Here is a 10,805-nt window from a genome sequence, read left to right on the forward strand (position 1 = left end):
CATTTATTTCCCACCAACCAAATTGAACTTGTTATTTTTAATTTTTATTTATTCACAAACATATTCTTTCTTAAATTTTAAATCCAATACCTTAGAAACATTCTTCAAACCAACTTTTTGGCGGAAGCAATCAAGGTTTTGGGTATTTGGGTAGTAGGAGGATATTTAATTTCTATTTTTGGAATAATAAGCTTAACGGGTGATATCAGAAGTAAAATTCACTTTTCTGTATAGTATCGAAGCAATAAATTGCTAGTATACGCAATGTCAAAGGTGAAATTAGTTCTCTTCAAACACAAAGATTAGTATTTTTCATTTCATTCGTCTTTATAAGAAAAAAAAACATATAAATGTGTACATATTATGATAATTAAATCATATTCATCCACCATACAAACAAACCTAAAACTAAAAAGAAATTCCGATACAAAAAAAACTGTATTTCAACTATCAAATTACATTTCAAAATCTTAATTCTAATCTTGGCCACCACCATTTGTAGCCTCCACATCCATTGCTTCACCTTCACCCTTTTCTGCTCTCTTTCCTAAAATAAACAAAACTTTAATCAATAATTATGTTTAAAAACTTTATAAGATCTATTAATTGTTTTTAAAAAAAGACATTCATTACCTTTCTTCTTTTTGCCACCACCTTTCTTTTTTGTCTTTACAGGTAAAGCCAACCATGCTTTGATTTCCGGGTCATCAACCGTTTTATTAGTTGTTGTTTGCAATTCTTGAAGGGTATGAGACGTAATTCGGTCCGATCCATTTGGCATCAAAAGAACTGTAAATTTTATATGTGCAACAAAATCACCTGAACCAAAAAAAAGGAAAAAAAGACATAAATACCCTTATTGTTCGAGTTAACCAAAATTTAACCAAAGATTTTTTTTACCAGGCTTTTCATGAAGAACAGGGTATGGCTGTAAAAGCTCATGGTTAACACATTCAACCAATCCCAACCGAGCTCGCTTCTCTTCCAAAGCCCTGTCAACAACACAAACACATTGTCAAAAATACCCTTTTTCAGAATCATGAAATCCATCAAACAAAGTATTATACCTAGCGGAGAAGGGCATAATTGGAAACTTTTGATTGATCTCGCTAAATATAAACCGAGATGCTTTCATTTTCAAGTGATAGCTCTTGTCAACTGCTCTTTTGTAAATCGTTGTCTGTTTCTCATCCAATAATCTCGGCTGAATAGACAAATTCAAGAAATTATTAGACTTAAAAAGATAAGCACTTTATAAAAAAAATGAAAATCAGTAAAATGACTAAACTAACCTTGCCTTCTCCTGTGCTGGTGACTATGTCAATTGCATAAACTTCATTCTCCTCAAATTCTGCATCATCAACTCTTGTTTCGGGATTTGAGACACTTAATACAACTTTGTTTCCATCAATCACAAATTGTTTTAGTTGATGACTAAGAACACCTTCAACAATTTTGCAATCGTATGCTGCAGCAACTTTTTGAATGGCTTCTGTCACATCTTGATTCTGGAATAACAAAAGGAAATGAAAAATGAGCCAATGATATTCAATAGAAGATATGGAAAATTGGGATGAATTTTGTTTAAATAAAGTACAATGCTTTAACTGGAAGAAAACAATCTATCAGAGTAACTATGACAAAAAGCAACATATGGAATGTTATCCCATAGCTTTTGAAAAGTATTCATCATTTAGAGACATGATGTGTTTATTATCCAGGATAAATAAATTTTGTGTAAAAAAGAAACAGAATTTAAAGATGACATTAGAATCACAATTTACATAGTTTTCTATCAGTGTAACTATGACTATTAAAAGCATCATAGGAGAAACTCCATAGCCCATAAATAATGTATCATCATTTAGAAATACCATGTATAATCTGATCACACAAAAATGTGTTGCATTAAAAAAAACAAATTGAAAAGGACCCAAATAGCAATTTACAAAGATAACTTATTAGCAATTTACAGATAGATTAAACGCAATCATAAAAGTAAAAATTTATAGGATAACAAGAGACATGGTCAACCAATTGAGTGGATGAACATGATGAACACTCGAAATTAAGCCAAGTTTAATTTAGGCAACAGGGAAAAAGAGGAAATCAAGAAATAAGTGATCACCTCGGCAAAGTTGCCTCAATTTTAAAAATATTTAGTCACAATCTACAATTAATATATACAATTACAAAATCACAAAAACTAACAGAAATCCTTTGACTTTTGGAAAACTAAAAGTTTAAAATTATACGTAAAAAGAAGTTAAAATGTATAGATGTAAGCACAAACACACATACCAAGCGGAATACTAATTAAAAGTTTATAGGCTCAAAAGGGGCACATTCAATCAAATGACTTGATGAACATTAAGTGAACCCAAGAACAAGCCAGAGTCAATATAGGCAACAGGGAAAAAGAGGAAATCAAGAAACAGGTGATTACCTCGGCAAAGTTGCCTCTTTTAAAAAATCTTGAATCCCAATATGATTTCAAAAATATAAAAATCATAAAGGCACAAAACCCATCAGAATAGATGCATAGAAACAAAATAAAAGGCCAAGAAAATCACAAAGCACAAGAAGACAGCATCTTACTGGTTATAGAAATACCAACATAAATTTATAAGCTCACAAGGGGCACAATCAACCAATTTAGTGAATGAAAGTGAAGAAAACCCAAGATGAAGCCAGAATTTATATAGGCAACAGGGAAAAAGAGGAAATCAAGAACAATGTGATCACCTCGGCAAAGTTGCCTCATGTTATAGGCTTATAGCTATTATTAAGTCACAATGATAGATTTAAAAAATACAATCAAACAAAATGAATAGACACAGGTATAGAATTATAGGCTCACAAGAGACACAGTCAACCAAATGAGTGGATGAACTGAAAGGAATCCAAGATTAAGCCCGAGTTTATATAGGCAACAGGGAAAAAGAGGAAATCAAGAAAAAAGTGATCACCTCGGCAAAGTTGCCAATTCAAATATTTAGAAAAAAAATTAAGTAGAACACTTAACAAGCTTCTGATAAGAATTCAGATATGTAGAGAAAAAAAATTAAGTAGAACATCTCACTTATATTACCTTCTTTCCAGGCTTCACAAGTCGTAAGGCAACCTCAGCAGCAGTATTTGCAGCTGCAATGGCATCTGCTGCTCTACCTGTTACAGGTCCTTGTTGAAGAACATGAGTGTGTCCCACCACTGCAATGAAACCATCTATATGACACCCCATATCACTGAAAGCAAACACACCAAATCAGTTATAGTTCAACCACAAAATCTAGTTTTCTAAATCATAAAAACTAGATTGATGATGAAAAGTTGATAACACTTACATTTTCAAAATGTCACCTTCTTCCAATACTGTTTCATCACTAGCTAGTGGAGAATAATGGCAGACTGTGTTGTTAACAGACAGACATGTGGGAAAGGCAACTCCCCTTTCAATTTTCTTCTTTACATTCTTGTACATATTCCCAGTTTGCCTGTATTTGAAAACAATAATTACTATAATCTTGCTAATGAACAAATAAGAGAAGAAAAAACTTACTCTCTGATATATGAATCTCCCTTCTCACAAATATCGACAATCTTGGCTTTGGGTTTGCATTCTGACAATACCAGCTGCAAGGCCTCTGTATAGTTGAACTATTAAATGACCATTTTGAGTACATTTTTTTGTTAACACAGAAAAAAAATGAACTTTGAAAAGAAAAATTGATTTAAACTAGACATAAAGCAGAAAAAAAAATCTAACAAGAGCTAAAGTAACTATGTTAAACATATAGCAACACAGGAAACAAACAATGGTCTATTTAGTAAAAAGTCAAAAACTTTCTGATCTTTTTTCATTGAAGCATGTCTTGGAACAAAAAGGAAAAGGGAAAAGATTTCTTCGTACCCCAATAGTACTATTTATTTGCTTTCAAGCATCAATTCATAAAGTACATAAACAAAAAGTATATAACACAGTATAAACACATGTTTTATGCAGCTTAGACACATAGCATACTGCAATATACAGTAATTTTTAGACTCTCCTCCAACCCTTACAAATTTTGTAAGCTGTTAGTTCGGAGTGGCTGAAAACATATGTACGATTGCGTATAATTACACACAATCGATCAATAGATTATCCACAATGCGCATATTACACACAAACACAAAAACAAACCAGAAGAAAAGACGAAGAGTATTAACTGTTAACAATCTCAGCAGCTGATTTGTATTTGGTTACAGCTTCTGGAGAGGAAAGATCCAGCTCCTTCTCCTCCCCTCTTTCATCGTCTGACATGATTCCTCAGAACTACAACTAGCATCAGGAAACGGATCAGCAAAATATAAAAACAAAGATAACGCACAAAATAGGAGATTGAGGTGTGGGAATCGAAATGTATAGAATTTCGATTATAAGAAGAGTGCTTACAATAGATTAACTAGCAAATAAACGATGAACAGGAGCGATTATGATTTATACAGACGAAAACGGAGTGTGGGAGTAAGTCGTGAGCTAGGGTTTGAGGTCGGCGGTGCTTCTGCCGTTCTTAGTTTATATAGAGTTGGCAGTGTTCGGTTACTAAGTTATTAGGGTTTTCACGTTAGATGCCACGTCAAATGCTTCACCCGTGGCATAAAAGAGAAAAAAAAAAAAAAAAACATTAAGGTAAATCAAAATCAAGTAATTTAACTTTTTTTTTTTTGTTGTTATAAGAAAACAACAAATTAAATTTTGCTTTCGAAAATTTATCATTTGGACCAGAATTTCAAAACGTGTAAACGAGTAAAATTTTGATTTGGTAATGTGGTTACTTATATATAACATGTTAGATTGTAATATTCAAATTTTAAAATTTTTTTATTTTAAAATTATCCAAAACATTGTTCATAACTAAGTCATCCGAAAAACATTAGTGTCAAATATAAATCATCATCACCATAAAATATCAGAGTGCCACAAAATACCCAGTAACAAATCTCCTAGCGAGTGTTTATAATCAGACATTTGTCTTCTTGCGGTCCTCAAAAGTACCTGAAACACATATAATCAACAACTGTAAACACGAAGCTTAGTGAGTTCCCCAAGATACCACATACATCACGGCATAAATAAATAGTTATTGATTATAAGCAACCTTGGGGTGTAACATTTCAAAAAGTTTCAACAAATTTAAACATTTCAAAACACCACATTTACTAATAAAAGTGTTTACAAAACTATTGTTTCCAAAACATGATTTAAAATCAGAGTCCCCCAATATCCAATCAGTTGTAAAAACAATGATGTGTACAGTCACACCTACGCCTTGCCACAACCATTTGAAGCACTTGAAACAATATACTAAAATTATAAACACAAAGCTTAGTGAGTTCCCCAAAATAACATCACACAATTAGATAACATATCCAACAAGCATGCTCAAATACTCATGGCTGGCCTAATCAGCCTCGGGTTGGAATACCAGGCATGTCTATAATGGGCCCAATCATCCTCGAGATGGAATACCCTCGTATCATAAGCGGTGTGGTCCAATCAACCATCGGGTTGGAATACCAATCATGTCGAGTCCAATCAACCATCGGGTTGGAATACCCCATACCTATTGACTGATGCTCAAAGCAGTCTAATCTCACCATATGTCATACAATCATATCGGGTCCAATCAACCATCGGTTTGGAATACCATAGGCTCAATCAACCATCGGGTCGGAATGCCAATATACAATGGGTCCAGTCATTATTGGGATGGAATACCCTCAGGCTCACTCAACCATCGGGTTGGAATGCCCCCGGTCTATTGGCTCACTCACAGAATAGTAAAACCTCAACCATCAACCAAACATGTGCACATATAATAGATAACCATATAACAATCTACAGACAGATAGACAGATTTACAGATCACTAAGCATAACATCATCCTATATACCAGGATACCGATCTTAACAGATCACTACAGTACAATAACATACTATTGTTGGATTAGTGTCTAAGTCCATAACTATTTTGGTATGTACTTGACTCGATGGTGCATGGTCCTTTTGGGTTGCCTTCACCAAAGCAACTTGATAGGATGAATTATGGAGAGAAAGAATTAAATATGATTTATTAGTATATTATGAATAATATAATAAAGGAGAAATCATATTGTTTAATTAATATTAGTCAAGAATTAATAAGAATTAAGTTTGTGGCTAAAAGAGATTAATTAAACTTAAGGGACTGGAATTGTAATTATAAGATAATTGCAATTGGGCTATGGATTACCTTATAATATAAGGTTGGACGAATTCTATGGGGAAACCCATTAGAAATCGTCCAAGGCTTATTAAAAAGGGGTTCATGGGTTGCTTAGGGCCTAAGCATCCAAATTAGGGTTTCCTTGTTTGATAACTCTAATAGCCTCACTATTTAAAGAACCCTTAAGCCCCAAAAATGTAAGGAACTTGTTCTCTAGGGTTTCCACACATTTTGGGCAGCCTCCTTCTCTTCTCCTCTTCATCCTCTTGCTCTTGGTGTTTGTGAACCATTAGAGGAGTGACATCTGTGACTCTAAGCTTTCTAAAGTCATTACAAGGAGGATTTGAGATTGTTATTACTACATAACAATCAAGGTATGATCTAAACCCTAATTTATATGTTATATTGATTATCATATACTAGATCTAGGGTTTATAGTCTTGGATGAATTGCATGTACAATAAAGAAACCTTGATCCAAGCATTAGGGTTTGTATGAGCACATAGGATGTTCTTATGGCCAAAACCCATCAGTGGTATCAGAGCCTAGATTGGTTTCTATTGTATTGATGCATATTTGATCGAAATCAGCACTGAAAATCGAAATTTTTTGCTTCTGAGTGTTTGACTCGCCGAGTCAGCTGTACTCGACGAGTTCAGGTCCAGACTCGACGAGTCAAAACGTCTGACAGCTCATATTCGCGATTTTCTTCCTGTTTTGGCTTTGGATAATTACCATAAACATGTTTTTGTTATAAAATCTGAATTTTATCAATATTTGGTTATTATCCTTACCAAAATAGAAAATAATTGTCAAAATTTAGATAATCATTTGATTTATTAGATAAAGTTTGATTATTTGTAATTTAGATTTGAATTATCTTGTGAAAAAGTTTTAATTTTCCCCTTTAGGTTTTATATTTTAAATTTTAACTTAAAAATTTTGTTTTGAAACTTAAATAGTTAAAACCCTAATGTTTTGAAATGTTTCAAAACTTGCCCTCAAGTTTTGGAAATTAAAAGTTTAGTTTAACAATGTTAAATTCTAAAACCCTAGTATTGTTTTGAAAAGTTCAAATCACGCCCTTATGGTTTTATTAATTAATGAAAGTGTATAATTAAAAGAGATTTAGTAAATCCATAAAGTTTTTGTGTACAATTTAATTAAAAGTATAATTATTAAATTAGACCACCTAGTATTTTAAAAAGTGTAAAATACACCCTATACCATATATAACATTAAAAGTCTAACATTATATATATATGTATGAGTAAAAGTCAGTCTTACCGTTAGTAGGCCTCATTCACGAAGCTGGTCTATAAGGGGTGTTTAAGGAAATTGCCTATAAAATGGCGATTGAATGGGTATCCACTCTTACCACCGCACTCTTGACTAGTAGAGGGTCGTTAGCCGAACGGGTATGATAGGACAAAAACCTTCCATTATAAGTATAATGAAGTATAAAAGTAACTGAATGCTTTCATAAAATTCCTAATCTTATTTACTTTAGGCAAAAGTGAATTGATGCAATTCCATGAAATTACACTTTGTTCCCTTGTGAAGACGTGTGTGGTTAACCGGCACACTAAATGGTTCTAAACAAAGGTAGCAAAGGGTGACTCAATGTTTGTCACAGTTCGGTGGAGCGTGTGTGGTTTACCGGCACATCGAATAGGTGACCGTAACATGTGAGGGCACCATGTAAGTTTGCATGGTTATTCACACCCGCTTTGTGATCCTCGGCATCCCAGTCACAAACTAGAGGGGCATATCGAGATTTAAACATGCCATTGAAAAAGGTTCAATGAATCTCAAAGGATCTAGGAGTTTTTAATACATTTAAGACTTAATCTGTTTTTCGTTTTTCATGGTGGAAAATTAGTGAATCGTCATTCACTTACCTTCAAATGTTCTGCAATTAGGGTTACGGCATCCATCTCCCGAGTTGTAGAATATTGTGTTAGGTCCTAGCCTTAATATCTCATTTGGATGATTTATTAAGGACTCAATCAATCAACTAACTTGAATTTGTTTTTCTCCTGTTTTGTAGATGTCAAAGTTCGACAATTATGGTCTTCCCTAATATAGTGGAACAAGCATTCCACATGAAGATGATATTCCACAATTCGATCGAGGAATAAGAAATCATGCTTCACTTCCTCCACCTCCTCCAGTTATTCTCCCTAACCCACAAGATCGAAGAATTGAAAGGTTCAATGTCACTAAAGCCCTATTGGAAATGAAACATGAAGATGGTAAACCCGTGTGTGCCCACGTTCTAGGAAGAAATCACACATCGATAGGTTGATAATGTTGGGTGCGGCATTCCCGGATAAGTTGGCTGTGAACTGGGTTCTGCAGTCACTTCCCGAATCATATAATGAGTTCAAAAGAAAGTATTATATGATGGATCATGACGAAAACCTCATTGACCTAACTTACATGCTCATTGCTGGTGAATCAGAAATGATTTGGCAAATTAATGGAGCGTATTTGTTGGGAAAGTCAACCAACCATGCTTCCGAGGACGTTTGAGGAGAACCAACCTGCGTTTGTTGCCAAGAGAAAGGGCGTTGGATACAAGTCTACCCTAAGAGCCTGAAGAGTCTAGAAGATGGGAGAGTCAAATAGTATGGCTGTGCTTCAGGTAAATTCCACTATCTAACTCCATTAAGTTCCTATTCGTTGATTCTTAATACATGATGTGATAAGATTGCATTTGAATGTTTTGCATGATCAGTGAAAAGAGAGGAAGCTTGATGGAAAAGCAAAATGAGTCTAATCATGAACAGATGGATCTCGATCACATGGATTCGAAGATTAGATTTTGAGCTTAGAAAGGTATGATAGAGTTGTTAGGAATATTTGATTACATAGTCTTTCAGTTGATTTTGCATTGTAAGGACAAATGTTTTCCGCTGCTTTTATGAATAAAAATGAATTTTGGTTTGACTCATTTATTTATTTATTTCCTTGTAATGAAATCGTTATGAAAAAATTGATGTTTGCATATTTCTACAACGAATGGATGTGATTCTTAATTACGTTAATTGTGGAAATGTCAAGAATTTACCAAATAGGGAAAGTTTCTCATCGTCCAAGTTTCAAGTGGACAGAAACTTGGAATCATGCCACAAGTATTGTATGATGAATGAAAAAATGTTCACATTTGGGAAAATTAGACTAATTTATTGACAAAGTGTCAAGTGAAGGACTGGAAGATCGAGTACACAAGGTTGTGTGTTAACCAAGTCCACCACAAGAGTAACAAAGATATTCGTCATGATTCACTAAAGGTTTAGTAAATATGATTATACTTATAAAATTAAGTGTAATTCTGAATTGATTGAAAATGTTTAAATCAATAGCAGAACGAATAAGAAGAATCAAGTAGGCAGAAAAATAAAAGTTTCTCTATTCTAAGAAGAAGGGAGAGTATCTTTTATGTTTTATGAAAAGTCTTAATGATTAAGAACCATATCTCAATTGATCCTCTGCGTAAGTCTTAGTACAATTGTATGTCTGAGAAGAGGAATCAAGAATTGAAGAAATGGTTAAATCAAGAAGTCAATCATACTTCGTTCCAAAACAAGTCTTAGAGTTAAGATTGTGACATTGAGTGACAAGTCTTAACAAGGTGTATAACATTCATCAAATGTAGAATTTGGAAAAAGGTTTTCTTATTTTTTGCACATTTGAAATTGGAAAGTTATGATGTCTTGGATAAGATAAAGACTAACTAGGACCAATTTTATAAAATGTTTTGTCTTGATAGAAACTACACTAACTCTTGAATATTCGTTTGTCAATAAATGTTCATTGACAAAAGAATCTTATATGTCAAAAAGTCAGTGGGAGTCTTAATGGTCTTGAAAGGATTCAAGAACTAATCAAGAATAAACCTTGTCGATCATCACTAGCACACGAGTAAAGGTCTACAACCTATTGTGTTGACATTATCTTGTTTCTGTGCTGTTCCAATCGAGTTAATTATGCATATGAGTCCTATGAGTTATCATTAAATGCATAAAAGGCAAGGACCTTGATCAATGAAAAGTACATTGATAGGAAAGGGTGAGCTGCTTAACTACTTGGAAGACATGGTGGGCAGCCGTGTTACCATAAGGCAAGAAATCAAGATTAAGAAAGTTCGGTCCATATGAGTTTGAATTTGTCGTAAACCTTGTTTTAGACAAATTAACATGGATAGGAACACATACACCATTAAAATCTAAGTGTCATAAGATTCACTCCTTCATGAAAATGATTGTGAGGAAATTCTTTCACTAAAAGAGATTTTAAGAAGATAATGATTGTGATAATTGGATTCTCGAATTCGATTATGGTTACGGTATCCCTTTCCATGATTCGAATTGTGAGATTTGACAATTAGTCTTAATTGTTTGGACACACATATGAGTTATCTAATGGAAAGGTGTATAAGCTTAGATAAAGGATTGTCAAAGCATTAGGTATTAGAAACATGAACTTAAGATATTCAATAGGTATTGTTTTTCTGAAAGTTAAGTTGTTTCTGAATACATGTCAAAGCTAGTGG

The 10,805-nt window shown here is 33.5% G+C and overlaps 1 protein-coding gene across 4 annotated transcripts; it reads right to left on the reverse strand.

The window, feature by feature from the left end:
- Positions 1-283: 283 nt before the first annotated feature.
- Positions 284-4,611, reverse strand: LOC111908636 (ERBB-3 BINDING PROTEIN 1). 4 transcript variants are annotated; one of them, XM_023904449.3, is made up of 10 exons: positions 4,436-4,611; positions 4,210-4,321; positions 3,560-3,644; positions 3,345-3,494; positions 3,092-3,245; positions 1,293-1,508; positions 1,068-1,204; positions 901-992; positions 634-819; positions 284-547 (listed from the first exon to the last, which is right to left on the reverse strand). In XM_023904449.3, exons 2-10 carry the CDS (start codon positions 4,301-4,303, stop codon positions 477-479), a joined length of 1,185 nt encoding a protein of 394 aa, XP_023760217.1. In that variant the 5' UTR covers positions 4,304-4,321; positions 4,436-4,611; the 3' UTR covers positions 284-476. The 4 variants fall into 4 exon arrangements, with proteins under 4 accessions (XP_023760217.1, XP_042752983.1, XP_042752982.1 ...); XM_042897049.2 differs by having other exon boundaries at positions 3,345-3,516; positions 4,210-4,315; positions 4,436-4,578; XM_042897048.2 differs by having other exon boundaries at positions 3,560-3,657; positions 4,210-4,315; positions 4,436-4,578.
- Positions 4,612-10,805: the final 6,194 nt, after the last annotated feature.

The sequence above is a fragment of the Lactuca sativa genome, chromosome 8, assembly GCF_002870075.4.
Source record: "Lactuca sativa cultivar Salinas chromosome 8, Lsat_Salinas_v11, whole genome shotgun sequence".
NCBI lineage: Eukaryota > Viridiplantae > Streptophyta > Magnoliopsida > Asterales > Asteraceae > Lactuca > Lactuca sativa.